This window comes from Chiloscyllium plagiosum, unplaced genomic scaffold (genome assembly GCF_037043375.1).
Source record: "Chiloscyllium plagiosum isolate Xiang-an unplaced genomic scaffold, Cpla_swu_hap1 HiC_scaffold_2, whole genome shotgun sequence".
Classification (NCBI taxonomy): Eukaryota; Metazoa; Chordata; class Chondrichthyes; order Orectolobiformes; family Hemiscylliidae; genus Chiloscyllium; species Chiloscyllium plagiosum.
Window position 1 is genome coordinate 33,957,183 of NW_028270140.1, and position 18,889 is coordinate 33,976,071.

The 18,889-nt window shown below is 43.9% G+C and overlaps 1 protein-coding gene and 1 pseudogene across 1 annotated transcript; both read right to left on the reverse strand.

The window, feature by feature from the left end:
- Nucleotides 1–5,531: 5,531 nt before the first annotated feature.
- LOC122539396 (actin-like protein 7B) lies at nucleotides 5,532–6,797 on the reverse strand. The gene has a single exon (XM_043674191.2). It carries the CDS (start codon nucleotides 6,795–6,797, stop codon nucleotides 5,532–5,534), a length of 1,266 nt encoding a protein of 421 aa, XP_043530126.2.
- Nucleotides 6,798–13,127: 6,330 nt separating this feature from the next.
- Nucleotides 13,128–18,590, reverse strand: LOC148151850 (uncharacterized; annotated as a pseudogene).
- Between the last annotated feature and the right edge of the window lie 299 nt (nucleotides 18,591–18,889).

Sequence of the window (18,889 nt, forward strand, 5' to 3'; positions counted from 1 at the left end):
ATTATGGTCGCTGGCCCCAAAGTGCTCCCCCACTGACACCTCAGTCACCTGCCCCACCTTATTTCCCAAGAGTAGGTCAAGTTTTGCACCTTCTCTAGTAGGTACATCCACATACTGAATCAGAAAATTGTCTTGTACACACTTAACAAATTCCTCTCCATCTAAACCCTTCACACTATGGCAGTCCCAGTCAATATTTGGAAAGTTAAAATCCCCTACCATAACCACCCTATTATTCTTAAAGATAGCTGAGATCTCCTTACAAGTTTGTTTCTCAATTTCCCTCTGACTATTAGGGTGTCTATAATACAATCCCAATAAGGTTATCATCCCTTCCTTATTTCTCAGTTCCACCCAAATCACTTCCCTGGATGTATTTCCAGAAATATCCTCCCTCAGCACAGCTGTCATGCTATCCCTTATCAAAAATACCACCCTCCCCTCCTCTCTTGCCTCCCTTTCTATCCTTCCTATAGCATTTGTATCCTGGAACATTAAGCTGCCAGTCCTGCCCATCCCTGAGCCATGTTTCTGTAATTGCTATAATATCCCAGTCCCATCTTCCTAACCATGCCCTGAGTTCATCTGCCTTCCCTGTTAGGCATCTTGCATTGAAATAAATGCAGTTTAATTTGTTAGTCCTACCTTGTCCCTGCCTGCCTTGACTGTTTGACTCGCTTCTGTTCTCAACTGTACCAGTCTCTGATCGATCTCTTTTCTCACTATCTCCCTGGGGCCCACCACCCCCACTTTACTAGCTTAAATCCTCCTGAGCAGCTCTAGCAAATTTCCCTGCCAGTATATTAGTCCCCTTCCAATTTAGGTGCAATCCGTTCTTCTTGTACAGTTCACTTCTACCCCAAAAGAGATTCCAATGATCCAAAAATGTGAATCCTTCTCCCATACACCAGCTCCTCAGCCATGCATTCATCTGCTCTATTCTCCTATTCCTGTCCTCACTAGTTCATAGCACTGGGAGTAATCCAGATATTACTACTCTCAAGGACCTTTTTAAATTTCTGCCGAACTCTCTGTAATCTCCCTTCAGAATCTCAACCTTTTCCCTTCCTATGTCGTTGGTTCCAATGTGGACAATGACCACTTGCTGGCCCCTCTCCCCCGTGAGAACATTCTGCACCCTCTCTGAGACATCCTTGATCCTGGCACCAGGGAAGCAACACACAATTTTGCTTTTTCGCTGCTGGCCACAGAAACGTCTGTCTGTACCTCGGACTACAGAATCCCCTAACACAATTGATCTCTTGTAACCCGACATACCCCTCATTGCATTAGAGCCAGTCTCCATCCCAGAAACTTGGCTGTTCATGATACGTTCCCCTGAGAATCCATCACCCCCTACATTTTCCAAAACAGCATACCTGTTTGAAATGGGTATATCCACAAAAGACTCCTGTACTAGCTGCCTACCTCTCTTACCTTTCCTGGAGTTAACCCATCTATGTGACTGTATCTGAGACTTTCCCCCTTCCTATAATTGCTATCCATCACATACTGTTGTTGCAAATTCCTCATTGCTTCTAACTGTCTCTCCAACCGATCCATTCAATCTGATAAGATTTGCAGCCAACAGCATTTATGACAGATATAGTCCGCAGTAACCCTTAAATTCTCTAAACTCCCACATCTGACAAGAAGTACATATCATTCTATTAAAGGTCATCTTTGCTCCTTCACAATCTACACACCCAGAAAATAACACCGTCTTATTCCACTACAAACACTGCCCCAGGTTAAATTAATAGTTATGGCTTATATTTTAAGTTTAATCAAGAGACATTTAATCAAGAAAGAACCCACTCTACTCCCTACTGCAGATTCTCTGTAGGCCACACACGAAAAAAGATTAACTTATCTGATTCTGTGCTGTGAACTTTGCCCAAACAATTCCTCCAAGATCAGTTGTGAATTTAACTGCTTGTTAATTTTCCCAGGCACACTCCGATGTCCAGCGATAAATGAATTCAAACAGTAAAGGCAGTAACTGTGCAGGTTCTCTCTCTGTCTCCTGCAATGACCTCACCATGTGCTTCCTTTGTCTGCTCTTCTCCCTTTTAACACTGCTGTTGTTTTGACTTTTTTTTCCAAAGTTCCAAAACAGTGCAATAGCATATAAAACACTAATTGCTGCTCCTGGAATTCGAGGAAATCACATCCAGCACCTAAAATACCTCAAAAAAGGAGCAGCTGTTATAGGCAGAAATTTTTCCCATCCTCCATCTTGTATTACCCTTGGATGCGAGCATAAGAGGTACAGTTAGTAATTTGCAGATGACACCAAAATTGAAGGTGTAGTGGACAGCGAAGAGGGTTACCTCAGATTACAACAGGATCTTGACCAGATAGGCCAATGGGCTGAGAAGTGGCAGATGGAGTTTAATTCAAATAAATGCAAGGTGCTGCATTTTGGGAAAGCAAATCTTAGCAGGACATATACACTTAATGGTAAGGTCCTAGGTAGTGTTGCTGAACAAAGAGACCTTGGAGTGCAAGTTCATAGCTCCTTGAAAGTGGAGTCACAGGTAGATAGGATAGTGAAGAAGGTGTTTGGTATGCTTTCCTTTATTGGTCAGAGTATTGACTACAAGAGTTGGGAGGTCATGTTGGGGCTGTACAGGACATTGGTTAGGCCACTGTTACGTGCAGTTCTGGTCTCCTTCCTATCGGAAAGATGTTGTGAAACTTGAAAGGGTTCAGAAAAGATTTACAAGGATATTGCCAGGGTTGGAGGATTTGAGCTATAGGGAGAGGCTTAACAGGTAGGGGCTGTTTTCCCTGGAGCGTCGGAGGCTGAGGGGTGACCTTACAAAGGTTTACAAAATTATGAGGGGCATGAATAGGGTAAATAGGCAAAGTCGGGGAGTCCAGAACTAGAGGGCATAGGTTTAGGGTGAGAGGGAAAAGATATAAAAGAGACCAAAGGGGCAACTTTTTCCTCACACAGAGTGGTACTTGTATGGAATGAGCTGCCAGAGGAAGTGGTGGAGGCTGGTATAATTGAAACATTTAAGAGACATTTGAAATGGGCATATGAATAGGAAGGGTTTGGAGGGATATGGGCCGGGTGCTCGCAGGTGGGACTAGATTGGGTTGGGATATCTGGTTGGCATGGACGGGTTGGACCAAAGGGTCTGTTTTCCATGCTGTACATCTCTCTGGCTCAAAGATCCAAGAATAGCTTTGATAATATCTGTCAGAGATAACATCTCATTAGATGGATCCAGAATGTTTTACCTAAAATAATGGAGAAAGAACTTATCTAGAAGATACATGGGAGCCATGGGAATTCAGGAAATGTAACCTGTATACTGGATAGGCATCTAAAGATATCAAGGATGGTATCTTCATGAAATAAATGCCAGAGCTATAGAACACCACTTTAAAAACACATAATGAGGTAATTATCATTGCTCAAGGATCACCTTAAGCATACTATGGGAGCTGATTTATTCACATATAGTAAATAACAGTATATCACAGTTGTAAACTACCGCACAAAGTTCCCTTTTATACAAAAAAATGAACTGCTTGAGAGCTACAACAGTCATCTCAGCAGAACAATTTCTCAGCTATGAAATTCCTGTCAGCTCTGGAGAATTTGAGGGATTCACTGAGAAGTGTATGTTTAGCATCTGCAATTCATCATTACCCTCGGAAAAAAGTGTTTATAAACAGACACATTTAGATGCGCAAGATAACCCTTTTGAAATGTCAAGAGACACAGGTAAACCTAAACCTTGCCTTGTCTCTCCAATAAACATTTCTCAAGGTTGATCTAAGTTTTTGTGCAGAGCTGCTGAGTGGAACAAAGTGTAAAACAACACTGCCAAGCAAGATATTCCCTGTCAGTGACCAGGGGAAACAACGTTTTGTTGCACAGGTAGAAGGAGGTCAGCACTTCCAACGAGCTGTCTGAGCTGTTAAAAGGGCAATCTGTATATTTGTAGTCTAATCATGAAAACCTGAAAACAAGTAAATGCTGTTGGTGAAGCTGAGCCTCCAAGGTCATATCATTGACACCAAAATTGGTGACTAGATGAGAAGGAACAGAATTCATATTTGACCTACAACAGAGAAGGAAAAGTAATCAGCAACACCACTAACCAGCAAAACAGCATCAATGGTACCACTAACAAGAGATGCAACATCAACAATGTCAGCAAGTGATATAAATTTAGCAACATTAAAATTAGATTTCTGCAGCACCAGGAGCAACATGCACAATATCACCTATGCAGCAGACCAACTCAGTAGTGAGAGAGATAAGTACCAGCAAGGTGGATAACAATATCCTACCACCTAAGTGATACCATCAACTGTATTTTTAGAAAAGAAACCGTGCTATAAATGATTCTGAAGGTATTAAGTTTATTTATAAAACTTGATTGTTAAGCTTTTGTTGAAGAAAAAATGTTCATAACTGAAACAATAAAATTGATTTCGACGCACATCTTTTAAGGAATTGGGATGCTATGTTGTATTATTCATAAAGATCTAGGAACTAATTGTTATGTCAATATACTATTATTGTGCTTCAGCCATGTGATGAATAACTGGGCTGAAACTCGTGGAGGTAATGGGAGCCTCAGGCACCAGTTGGAAAGCTGGTGAGAGCCCTGCGTCACCTCTTTTCAACAAAGCCCACTATATGTTATGCCACTTTAATAGTAATAGACCAGTGATGGTCGTTCTCCAGTTCATGAAAATGAGGAGTTGGATGGCCTACTCTCCTGTACTCATCAGTGCCATGGGGAAGCCAATGGCTACTGCTGGTACTACATCAAATCAAGGAGGAACCCAGGCACACATGAGTGTTGACAAGAGATGGGGTTGTGGAAGAGTTTTGATCAAGGTCAATACCAGGGACAGGAAGTTGACTCTTAGCCAACATCCTTCCTTCCCAGTGCTGCATCCCTTGATGAGGTACAGCATGCATCTGAATGAGAACCGCCTTTGAGAATCTGCAAGCAAACACACGAGTTTGTTTGTCATGCTCCCCATGTGGAGAGTTTGCCTCAATTAGCAGTGGGACAAGAAGTCTCTTTTCAACATATTGGAATATGGTGCTACAGTAAAAGATGAGCAGTTATACCCAGTAAAATAGTCTATATTGTAACAGAATACAAATTAATGTCAATGAACATTGCCCTAAGAGGAGACATTTAAGTGATGTAATGACCTATCCACACTATGAGCAGCACAATCGTTCTACATTGATCTGAACATCATACACAGCAGCCAGATATATTCCTGGCCTTGTTACAATTCACATGCACAGCCTACAGTCCTGGTTCACAAAGTCAGTGGAACTCATTAAGATTCCATGTGACATCATGCATTTACCATTTAATCACATCTCAATATCCATGATCATCTTTCAATAATCACACGGATTATAAGACTTTATTATGTTTGCATGTTTAAACCAATCTTCAATTAATTTAAGTTACATTCAGAGATGGAAATCAGCTGTGTGCTTTTTTAAAAAAAATAATGTGTTTAAAACCTCAGTTTCAGAAACATTTTCTATAGATAGCCAGTGGTCCACGCTCATCGTAATCCCTTTTGCTAACCCACAGTTGCTGGAAGGATTTGATGCAGGATAGGATTGAACCTCCAAACCAGACTGAATATCTTCTCTCAGGAATTGCTTGCACTTGCGGGTTCATGTCTTGTGCCAGTTTTCTTAATTCCTTCTGGAAACGAACGCGAAATCCAGAGAACATGGTTGAGCCCCCACAGAGCAGGATATTTGTGTACATTTCCTCTAGCAGGCTAGAGTCACATTTATTGATGATGTTCAGAGCCAATGTATGCAGCCCAGCCTCTCTGGAACCCATGAGTGATGGATTGAAGAGGGCTTCAGGGCATTTAATCCTTTCTTTGCCAACCGTGATAGTCTTACCATCTGGCAACTCAAAGTGTGCTATGTACTCTTTGGTCTCACCCCGCATCTCACCATCAAAGTCAATAGCGGTGTAACAATACTCCTGTTTGATTTGCTCCACAAGATGATAGTCATTGGCATTTAACTTGTGCCCATTCTGGTTGATGAGTTTTAGCAAATATTTTGTAAGGTCACAGCCTCCATAATCAACGCTAGCAGTGATGTGAGGCATGATATAGCCTTCATGGATGGGGACGACACAGGAGGAACCATGGCCACTCTCCACCACCAGCCCACTGGTGCAGCCATAGGCATAGATAGAAAGCAGCGACTGCCTTGTGATGTGTATGGCTGGAATGTTGAAGGTGTCAAAGAGGAGTTCGGCCATCCTCTCGCGGTTGGTGGTGGGGCTCAGGGGTGGGTCAGCCACCATCACGGCATGGTCTTCGGGCTGCACCTTCATCTCCTTCTCAAAGATGTAGGCCAGGATGGCCTCGGCACCATTCCAATCCAATACAATGCCATGCCGGAGAGGGTTGATGAGCCGCAGCTCTGTAGGGGCTCTCAGCTCACTGCCCACAAAGTTCTCCTGCCGGTTGTCTCCAGTCTTGGCACTCCGCTGCATGGGTCTACCCACTGTGGAAGAGATGACGACTGAAGGCTTGGCATGGCCACCGAAGCCTGCTTTGAAATAGCCTGTGCCCATGTCAACCATCAGTGCCCTGACCTCCTTGACCACCCTGGTAGGATTGATGCTCTGACTGTCTATTGAGGAGAAGGATGGCATCCTTGGCTCTGATCTGATCGATTGAGTGGTATTCGAGGAGAATTTCCTGCAGAGAACCCCCATGGGTAAGGAACACTTTCGGATCTGCAAATTTGATGACATCATCCCTGTTCCTGTTTGCATTATTTCTTTGTATTGACAAACCAGCCCTTTTCAGTGGCCACCTTTCGTTGTTAAGGTGGAATAACAATGCTGTTTCTCTCCGATTATTACCTTTTATAGCCTTGTTGTTGCTGTTACTATGGGCGTCAGACAGCGGGACCATTATCAAGTCATATCACACGTTGATCTGAGAGGCTCCTTCCGTCCAAGTTAATTTTGCTGATGAATTAAGTGGCTGACGTCCCGCCGTGGTCCAGAAATTTAATCGGAAAACCAAACCCACGGGAGTGGAAACATTTATTTGGTGAACTAGTCTTGGTGCCGCAAATCTCCAAAATCTAATGAGGGCAGAACGTTGGAATGCCTTAAAGTGGCTTCGCTCCAAGGTGATTAGCTCGTGAACCACAATCTTTTAATTGAACGGGAACATACTTGAAACTGCTTTGAAGACTCAAAAGCCATTTGGTGGGTATCACAGCATTTGGATATTATCCAATATCCTGGATGCTGCGCTTGTTGGACACTGTGAACAAGTGAACTGCAGTTTAACATGTCCGAGATTTTCAGAAGTTTTATCTTACCAGGGATCATAGAGAGAACGAACAGTTAAGATAAACACTTATATTTCTAAAATGCCTTTCAGGCCCCCAGGGCTTCACAGCACTGAAGTATTTATCAGAAGTGTAATCACTACTTTGTTAAAAAGTGAACAACAAATTTGCACGCAGTGAATTCCCTCAAATAACAATTTGACAACCACCAAATCATCTACTTTAATGATGATTGGAGATATAGATTGTTCAGAACACTAGGGAAAGAACTCTCAGATTTTTTTTCTCAAATAGCACCTTTGGATATAGAAAATAGTTAATACGTATAGTGCAATATGCTTTATAAACTAGGGACAAGAGGTGGTATAATTCTGTAACTTTCAGAGTGGAAAGTATTTACAAATGAGAGTAACCGGTTATGGAGTACAGATATGTGATATTTTGACTACATTAATTATTTTGAAGCTGTATTACATATGTTAGCTTGAAGTTTGCAGGTAATGCCAATAACAAAAAGCTAAGCAGGTACACTAATAGGGAGCACCAAAATGAGGTTCAGAAGATTATGTTAATTTAAAGTTTGTGCGAAGATTTGTAGCTCGGGTGCTCGTTGCTGTGGTTCTGTTCGCCGAGCTGGAAGTTTTTGTTGCAAACGTTTCGTCCCCTGGCTAGGCGACATCATCAGTGCTTGGGAGCCTCCTGCGAAGCGCTTCTTTGATGTTTCCTGGTGTTCATAGTGGTCTGTCCCTGCCGCTTCCGGTTGTCAGTTTCAGCTGTCCGCTGTAGTGGCCGGTATATTGGGTCCAGGTCTATGTCTTTGTTGATGGAGTTTGTGGATGAATGCCATGCCTCTAGGAATTCCCTGGCTGTTCTCTGTCTGGCTTGCCCTATAATAGTAGTGTTGTCCCAGTCGAATTCATGTTGCTTGTTGTCTGCGTGTGTGGCTACTAAGGATAGCTGGTCGTGGCGTTTCGTGGCTAGTTGATGTTCATGTATGCGGATTGTTAGCTGTCTTCCTGTTTGTCCTATATAGTGTTTTATGCAGTCCTTGCATGGTATTTTGTACACTACCAGTGTACAGCTAACAATCCGCATACATGAACATCAACTAGCCACGAAACGCCACGATCAGCTATCCTTAGTAGCCACACACGCAGACAACAAGCAACATGAATTCGACTGGGACAACACTACTATCATAGGGCAAGCCAGACAGAGAACAGCCAGGGAATTCCTAGAGGCATGGCATTCATCCACAAACTCCATCAACAAACACATCGACCTGGACCCAATATACCAACCACTACAGCGGACAGCTGAAACTGACAACCAGAAGCAGCAGGGACAGACCACTATAAACACCGGAGGATACATCAAAGAAGCGCTTGGAAAGGAGGCTCCTAAGCACTGATGATGTCGCCTAGCCAGGCGACGAAACATTTGCAACAAAAACTTTCAGCTCGGCGAACAGAACCACAGCAATTATGTTAATTTTGTTGAAGTTCCTAAATCTCCACCAAGACAGAAATTTCTCCATATTCTCAGTTTCTCCATATGCCACATACACTTCTGAACACACCCTCCACATGCTTACCCACTCAAACCTTCCATGAGCCCTGCCCGACCCCTTACCACTGTTAAACATTTCCCTCTCTCTTTCTCAGCTAATTTTCTAGTTAGGGTTGCAGAGTCATACAACATGGTCCAACTCATGCTGACCAGGTTTCTCAAACCAGTCCCATTTGCCTGCAATTGGCATATATCTCTCTCAACCTTTCCTATTCATGTACTGATCCAAGTGTCTTTTAAATGTTATTTTACCTACATCTATCAGTCCCCCTAGCAGTTCATTCCATATACACACCACCCTCTGTGTGAAAAAGTTGCACAAGCTTCACTTTCTATTTTTACAAAGTATGACTGACAAAGATTAACAGACCTATAATTATCTTTCCTGCACATCTTTGATACAGTCATCAAGCAAGTTCAAGACAGGGATTGATAGATTTTAGCGAGTTTTAAGAAGATTTGTAGCTCAGGTTGAGGTTTTGCATGGAACTACGCAGAGCAGAGGAAAATCACCTATACCATGCATTCAAAAACAATGGGTACACAATGAACACAGTCCACCGATTTCTCAGCAACAAACCCAAACAAGCAGACAAAACACGTCCAGAAACCATAGCCACTCTCCCCTACATCAAAAATATCTCAGAAATGACTGCCAGGCTACTCAGACCCCTTGGCATCATGGTAGCCCATAAAGCTACCAACACACTAAGACAGCAGCTAATGAACTTGAAAGACCCTATACAGACAACGCGCAAAACTAATGTCATTTACCAAATACCATGCAAGGACTGTAACAAACACTACATTGGACAAACAGGCAGAAAACTGGCCACCAGGATACATGAACACCAACTAGCCACAAAAAGACATGACCCTCTCTCACTAGTATCCTCACATATGGATGAGAAAGGATACCATTTTGACTGGGACAATACATTCATCTTCGGACAAGCCAAACAAAGACACACATGAGAATTCCTAGAAGCATGGCATTCCAACCGGAACTCTATCAACAAACACATCAAGTTAGACCCCATCTACCACCTCTGAAAAAAGGAACAGCAAGTGACTTCACCACAGGAAATAACATCACCACAGGAATGACATCACCAACCCAAAGATACCCAAACATATAAATAGAAAGCAGGCATTTTCAGCATTGCTTTGCATGAAGTCCACTGAAGATGTTACCTAGTACAGTAATGAAATGTCTGGAAATGAACCTTTTCGCTCAGCGAGCAAACCTACATCCATTGATAGATTTATAACTACTAATGACAATCAAAAGAAATGGGAAATATGACCTTCAAGTTGATAATCAGCAATGATCTAGCATTGTGGAGCAGGTTTTAAAGGCTGAGTGGCCTACTCCTGCTCCTTTGTTCCTTTGAGAAGGTGACTTGCCATCTTTACCAAGCACAATTTCCTTGTCAATGATAGCAACATCTTTTAAAAGAAATAGAACAACCTTGGCCCTCCTATTGAAAAAAAAGAACTGCAGATGCTGTAAATCAGAAACAAAAACATAAGTTGTTGGAAAAACTGAGCACATCAGAGTTCAGAGGAAAGATCACCAAACCTGAAACTTTAACTTTGATTTCTCTTCACAGATGCTGCCAGACATGCTCAGTTTTTCCAGCAACTCTTGGTTTTGATTCAACCTATTGAACTATCTTTAAAATCATTTTCCTCTCATAATCAGTAAACACAGCATCTTGGATTTATGATCTCTTCTGCAAATAATTTGTATTGCTAGAATCTGTTTCCCACAGCTCTAAAATGTATGTTACTGAAGTTAATAATTACAATTGTGGAAATTAAATCAACTCGACTCAACTGCAAGCAAGAGCAAAGAAAACGCTTTATTTTTTTAACTTCTGCATGCAGGGGGACCAATACACTTGGCAAAGGCACTTTGTGTAAGGGCCGTGAACAAAATTCACATTTTCTTTTTATACTATCCTTATCACATGCTCAAGGACAAGGGCTGGGAAACATTTGAGCTCTTATTTTCTCATTCTCTTGCCATGGACATTACTGTCTTTATGTTTTCCTTAGCTTTTTGCTGAATTTGGCTGCTCGCAAGGCCAGGTTGAATGTTTGCAAAGTTCAGCAAAGACAAGCTGTCTCCTCAACTGCAGAATTCAGCAAAGTGTTTGAAAAGTTCAGCAAAAGTATTAAATTTAGCAAAGCATTCTCTTTCAGATTTCACAGTAAATGTTAATTTTGTTAATTTTTCATTACATTTTCCCCCTTTTTGTCATTTTATGACAACAAGGACAACAACCCAAAAAAAAATACAGAGCCAGATAGCTATACATCAAAAATACTTAGGGAACACCAGGTCTTTCCTCAGACACCACCTAGCTGTAACACAGCTTTGTGGTGGTATCGTCACTTACCCTGGTGTGCCTTGTACACAGCCCATCTTAACACATCACACTCGTCAACGTTGCGGTAGGGTGGGGTCCACACAATCGGATCTTCCTGCTGTGGGGCCACTGAACATTTTATCATTTGGTATCCTACTGCACTCATAAGCAAGCGGCGTAGGCAGGTACACAAGCAAGGTCCTATACAAAGCCCTATGAGTAAGACCAGTCCTACAACTAGTAGAACATGTAGGATCCAATACCCCCATCCTCCCCAAAGGGAAGTGAGCCTTCAGAACCAGGAGTCATCTGCTGGGGGAGGCAGTCGTATTGCTGCCTTCATATGATTTATTACACTAGTGATATTCTGGGACTCATCAGGAATATTAAAACAGCATGAGGTAACTAACATTTTGCAGATGCCCATTCTCTCGGCCATCCGTATGTCTAGTATGAATCGATTTTGTATCACTGCTTCCCGAACCGTCATTAACTCAGTGTTAATGAGTGCTAGGCCTTCCTCTGTCTCATTTGCTAACAGTAATACACTATATGCGAGGCCATTAATCTTGTTTATTGCTACTGTTGTCCCTGCTCCTAAGAGAATAGATCACCCAATGTTCGCTCCTGGTATAGACCAGGAATCTGTGAGTGTGTACTCATTCCAATGCCATGGGACATCCCTTCAGGTTCGCCTGTTGCTGGCCTTCGGGACGAACACTGTCGTGCCAGTGTTCAGTATCGCAGGCCAGCAGCACCCCTTCCATCCCAGGGGAAGGTGGTGGTACCCTTTCTCTCCATAGGCCCATAATCATGATCTGATTATTGATAAAGGAACAAGCAATGTTTATGATCGTACCATTTGCAGAGGGAGATCCCCAAATTGAGTCTACCCCGATTGGTGCAAATACACATTTCTCCCCTGCCTTCCATTATGTGGAAGGCTGTGCAGTTAGCCTTGAATTCGGGTGGCAAGATTTGCCCTAATTGCTCCCCCTATCAGGGTCAGGATAGTCGCCGCCCATGGAAGCAGATAGCTAGCATTTCTCGCCAGGCTCTCCGTGATTGGTTCGGCAGTCCACCGTTGGGCTGTGTGTAAACATATCCAACAAGGGTAGCCAACATCTAATCTCCAGTGTTGTATTAGGGCCAAAGCACATGCTGTGATCTCTTCACATCTAGCAATGGCCCTTTGTACCTCCCAACCTACTGGCATTCACATTTATGCCATTTATCTCCCGAAGGGTCAATTCCACTACCAAGTTAGACTCACTCTCTAGCCCCGGCTGACTCCCATCGGGTTCTAGCATGACATTAATGCCCTCTGCCCTGCTTGGGGTTAGGTCCATGATCTGGTTTAGTTGGTTGCCATGCCCTGGTGCTACTACCTTCTGTAGGATCTTCTGCACAGCATCTCGGTGGGTTGGGAGGGGCAACTGTACCACTATATTCACCTGCCTATACATGTTGGAGATTCCCTCATCACTCTTCTGAGTCTTGGATATTGTCACCCGTGCCCTGGGACGTCCTACCTTGATTATAGAATATCTATTTCCCGTGTCAGGTGTCCCTTTGGCCGTGGTGGCTACTACTAAGTGCCAGTAACCAGCGCCGCAAGGATCCCTGCATAAATACTTATTGTCCCATTTATAGTCGTCCTGGTTTCTAAACAGCCATGGGTCGCATGTAAAGGTCCCCTTACCACCCTCAGTTAAGATTACTGTCTGCGGCTGTATCCCAGACGCCCCTGCCCTTATGAATAGTCCTACCAGGGCGCTTGCTAACAGTGTGAGCTGGGAGCCCCATATTTGCATGAGGCTTCTAATAACTACTTGCACTTAATTGATTCTGGTGTTGTCCGATGTCCCCTCAGGCCCAGCTACACGTTTGCAATGGCTGGCCTGTATCCACGTGGCTCTTTCGGCGATCTTAACAGCTGTCTGTGTTGTAAGGAGCACTTGAAACAGTCCCAGCCACCTCCTCACCTTCCAGTTTTTTCTCCTGAAGTCTTTCACCACTATCCAGTCTCCAGGTTCTAGATCGTGCAGCTTCCCTTCTGCTGGTTAGAGTAGTGCTACTTTCACTTGATTCTGTATTTGGGACAAAAGTGCAAAGAGTTTTATACAGTAATACAACATCTCATCCTCACAGTGGCTTGTTATCTGTCTTACCTTAGGTCTTGGGTCAATTCCTTTGTTGGGTAGCCTACCAAACAAAATCTCAAACGGGCTAAGATTAGCTCTTCCTCTCCTCCTAGATCTCATATACATTAGCACATTTGGAAGTGCCTTTGTCTATGTCACTCCTAGTTCCTCACAACATTTTGTCAATTTATTTTTTAAGGTAGCATTTTCTCTTTCCACTGCCCCACTGCTCGCTGGGTGATAGGCACAGTGTTGTCTCATGTTTATTCCCAAATAATCACTGATCTGCTGTAGGACATTATTGACAAATGGTGTCCCGTTGTCACTACTAAGCCTCTCAAGGATGTCCCATCTCGGAATTATTTCAGTTAGCAAAGCCTTGGCTACTGCAAGGATGCTATTTAGACATGGGGAACGCTTCCACCCATTTGGAGACCATATCAACTATTACCAGACAATACCTTTTTCCTTCGCTGGGTGTTAGTTTGATAAAATCCGTTTGTAAATGTTCAAAGGGTCTTTGGGGTTGGAGTGTGCTGCCTGACTCATCTGTATTCCCTTCCCCACATTATTAGTGCCACAGACAACACATCGTTCACAATATTTCTGGGAGTAATGAGTAAATCCCTTAGCGTACCAGTGTGCCGAAATACTGTCATACATCCCCCCTTTTGACACATGGTCCTTACCGTGTGTCAGTTTGGCACAGAACGGAAATAATGATCATGGTAGGCAAGGATTACCATTGGAGCCATACCATACCCCTTCCCTCACACTACACCTTACTTTTGTGCACTCACTCTTTTTTTCCGGCGTGGCCTGCGACTGTAACTCCCGTACGCCTGCTGTTTGGGTACAAATTTTTGTCATACACATGTCAAACTGATCATTTGGTGGCTGCTGGGCTGCTATCCTTGCCGCTGAGTCTGCCCTCGCATTGCCTTGAGAAATAGAATCATTGTTTTTCATGTGGGCTTCACATTTACACACAGCGATTGATTGAGGATGTCAGAAATCAGGCCACGGTGTGTGATGGGCTTTCCAGTGGAAGTCAAGAAGCTCCTGTGTTTCCACAGAGTTCCAAAATCATGTACAACCCCGAATGGGTATCTGCTATCGGTGTAAATATTCACTGTCTTTCCCTTACCCAACTTACATGCCTCAGTCAAGGCAATCAGCTCTGCTGCTTGCAGTAACAGATGAGAAGGGAGTGATCCCGCTTTGACTACCTCATGGATAGTTACTACAGTATACCCAACACAATTCTGGCCTGTCTCCATGCTCTTGAATGCTGACCCATCCACAGAAACCTCCATATCTGATTCTGAAGTGGTGAATCCTGCAAGTCTGGTCTAGGGCTGCAAATTTCATTAGTTACAGCGACACAATCATGTGGGTCTCCGTCTCCTTCTGTGGGGAGAAGACTAGCAGGATTAAGGATGTTACACCGCTTTATTGTAATGTTAGGCATCTCCAATAACATAGTATTGTATCTGAGCCAACGTGCTGCCGATGTGTGCAGTCTTTTGCTCAGAAAGCAGTAAGGATACTGCATGTGGGACAAGTAGGGATAATTCATCATATCCAACTATATCCCTTATACTACAACAGACCTTTCAGCTGCAGCCACGGCTCGCAGGCATTTAGGCAATCCTGCCGGTACGGGGTCTAGTTTAGCTGAAAAATATGCTACTGGCCTCAATTTTCCCCCATGATCCTGCAACAGCACAGATGTCCTGCAGTCACGCTTCTCATCTACTGTTTGTACAAAAGGCTTGCTTGGATTCGGAATCCCCAGTGTAGATGTAGTTTGGAGCGCCTTTTTCAATTCAACAAAGGCACTCTCGACCTCTGGGGTCCATTGCAACAGACTCTGGTTCTGCAACCCTTTGCCATGGGCTGTATCACTTAGGGGCACCTCAAGGGTTGCATAATGTGGGATAAACATTCCACAGTAGGAGCACATGCCCAAAAAGGATAGCAATTGTTTCTTCATGTGAGGCTTTGGAACTTTCTGGATTGCTTAAAATCTGTCTTGACCAATGGTTTTCCCTTGTTCAGATATTAAGTGACCTAAGAATTTCACCTGTTGTTGCACAAATTGTAGCTTTGTGAGATTGGCTTTGTGCCCTTCCCTCGCTAGATGGCAGAGCAACACAAGAGTATCCTTCTCACACTGTTCCTCTGTCAGTGCTGCTATTAAGCAGTCGTCTACATACTGCAGAAGTGCTGACCCCGGGGTTAAAACAAGAGTCTCCAGACTCCTGCATAGAGCTCATTATATATGGTGGGGAACTCACAGTAACTTTGACAAAGTCGCATGAAGGTATATGATTTCCCTTTGAATGAAAAAGCGAACCAGAATTGACTATGTGGGTGTACTGGTACACTAAAGAATGCATTTGCTAAATCCACAATAGAGAACCATTTACTGTATGGTGGAATTTGAGCTAATATAGTATGGGGTTGGGAACATTTGGGGCACGCAGGACAACAGCGTTATTGACTGCCTGCAAGTCTTGAACAAACCTCCATTCCTCCGGTTCACCTGGAATGTTTGTCTTTTTGACTGGAAAAATGGGGGTTCTCACCGGTGAGTTTTCAGAGGGGATTATCACTTCAGCCTTTAGGAGGGATTCAAAGACTGGAGTAATTCCTTCTATGGCCTCGGGTTTTAGTGGGTATTGTACTCAGACTTCGGGGTTATTCTTATGGGTTCACAGCCTCATATGAGCCCCAATTAATGTTTGCCTTTTGCCCACAACTCAGTAGGGACCGTTTTTAATCTTGGGTCCGAGACTTCTATCTGAGGGAAACACCAGGCTACCCTCCTAGGCTCTTCAGGGCTAGCAGGGTTTACCTGGACTGTCCTATCTGCCTGAGTTAGCCAATTTAGTTTCTTCCTATATGTCCGCATATCTGCATTGAACCAGATGCCCACATCGTCCCTGAAGACCCAGCCTTTTGTTCTTTGTGCCTTTAGCACCCATGGTCCCAAATCTTGCCACCTGTCGCTGGACGCCTTCGCCAGTGACACGTGAGGAAAAGAGCCTTCTGCATCAAAAAGATAGGGTCTACTTGCTGTCACAGATACTTTAGATAAGTTCACACTGACTGCACATCTGTGATCACTCCAATAAAATACACACAATAACAATTGATCTGGTTTAACCAATCTCCTGAACCAATCCTTCTCATATGTATATGTGCTGTGCAGTGCATCATTTCCCCAGCAAGAAAATTGGTGTTAATAGGATTAACATGGTTACTTGCTTCCAGGGCGAGTGAATCGCTCACTGAACTTATCGCTCTCTGGCTTAATCGCCACTCATAGACATACATCAGGAGTCGTGGGTTGCATTTTACAGCCTGCACAGGTACATCTTCCCTTTGAATCACCTGCAAGCCCATCGGGGGTAGTGAGCAAATCCAACCCCAGTCTCCCTATGAGATCCTGACCTATCAGATTTAAAGGGCAGAATTCTGATAACAAGAATGAGTTGGAATATTTCCCCATTACTAGTTTCGCACAATAGGGGTGCAGAAAATCTCTCTCGTACCATTACGGGTGATGCATCCATTGTGTTCAGGAACCTTCCACTCTTCTTTATTTGTGTCGATTGTCTAAACTGGCTTAATTTAAGGACTGAATATGTTGCCCCTGTATCTACCAAAAAGGTAACTGGTGTACCTTCCACATATAACATAGAGGTAGGCATCGACTTATACGCATCATTGTCGTACTGAACATATAGTCCGCACTTCGCAATCTTAGTACTCAATATAGGGGTGGGACTTGTTTCAGTGCCCGTAAGGTTAGTAGAAGAGATTAGCATAAGCGAGTCTTCTTTGCCAAGCATAAGGGAAAGAGGCTTTCCTGGACATTGAGGTGGAGGTGGGCAGCCCACAGCCTTCTCCTGTCAGTCACTCTGTCGCTCAGCCTCCAGGGCCGATTGGGGCTGTCTGTGCAGGCACTGTCTCGCCCAGTGGTCCATTGGACCTGCCAGATATACCTCTGCCAGCCCCTATTCCATGAGCCCTTCCTCTTCCACTTCCGCGACCTCAACCTCTGTTTCTCTCTCTTCCTCCCTCCAAAGACTGGGTGACCATTTGCATCATAGTAAGCTGAGCCGTATGTACTTGCTGTTCCATTTTTAGTTTCTGTTTATCCTTCTCTTGGGCCAGCAATTTTTCAGCATGTATCGTATATTGTTCTATCAAATTCAGCTTTCCCCTGTCCCAGATAAAACAGGTGTCTTTTACCTTTTTCGCTATTTCATCCTTCATTCCATTGATGAAGCTGTTCCTCAGGTGTGCCTCATACGGCGTGATTTCTGCCGCCATTATGTCTTCAGGTGGTCTCAGTCCACTATGGGCGTTATGGACTTCAGTGAGGCACGTAAGGTACTGGGACACTGTCTCACCTTGTTGTTTACTCATTGCGATTTTGGTCATGTCCATTTGCACTGGGAATGCCTCCCTACAGACGGCTGCCAGCGCTGCAACAAAAGCATTAAAGTCTCCATTCTCTTCCGCTTGCGGGTCGGTTGATCTGGCATGGATGTTTACGACTGGCCATTTATGCTTGATTTTGGAGACATCGGCACCCAGTTTTTGTCCCAGGAGACATCTCATCTCATGTGACATGGGACGGAACTCGACACAGAACTTTGTCACGTCTTCAGCGAACTTATTACCTCCAACCTCGCGTGGGCCATAGGCACTTTCCAAATCTTTCATGGTCCATGGTCGGTGGACCAGCACTGGGCGCCCTTCTGGACCTGTAACCTCAACCATTGGTGCTTGCAGAACTACCTGGTTAGATGATCGCACGTCAGCACTCTCGCTGTCTGACTCATTGTCTGTTGTGGAGTAATCGTGGACAAGCCTTGGATGCCTTTCCATCTTGGAGTGGCCATCTTTTTTTTGGGCTTCTTGCTTTGATCTGTTGTGGGTACGAAGTGCTACCGGTGATTCGGCAGACCCTGAGGCGGCGGCCGCTGACTTGGAACCTTCACCAGGCGGATCTTGTAGGGGGGCTGTAGGTCTCAGAGGGAAGTCATCAAGGTCAGGATCTGGAACAGACCTAAGACACTGTCCAGCTTCATTAGGTTGTTTTCCGTGCGTGTCTGCATGTGCGCGAGTGTTTGTATGCATATTTGATCTATCTTTTACTTGAGATTTCCTTTCCTTGATATCAGCCTCAGCCTTCCAAATATCATAAGGACTCCAATTCACAGGTTCCATTTTTCCCTTCCAGTTTTCCTTCTCTCTCTCCTCCAACCGTGATCTCAATATTTCCAACTGCCTTTTACTAAAACTTCCTCCAGAAAACCACATTCCTTAATCCATAATTCTAACTGCTTTACTGACTCTGGGCCGTAATTGTTTAACATGTACTGTATTTTTGGTTTACCATTCCAAGTCCTCTGTGGACCCTCTTTTTGTTTGCTCTT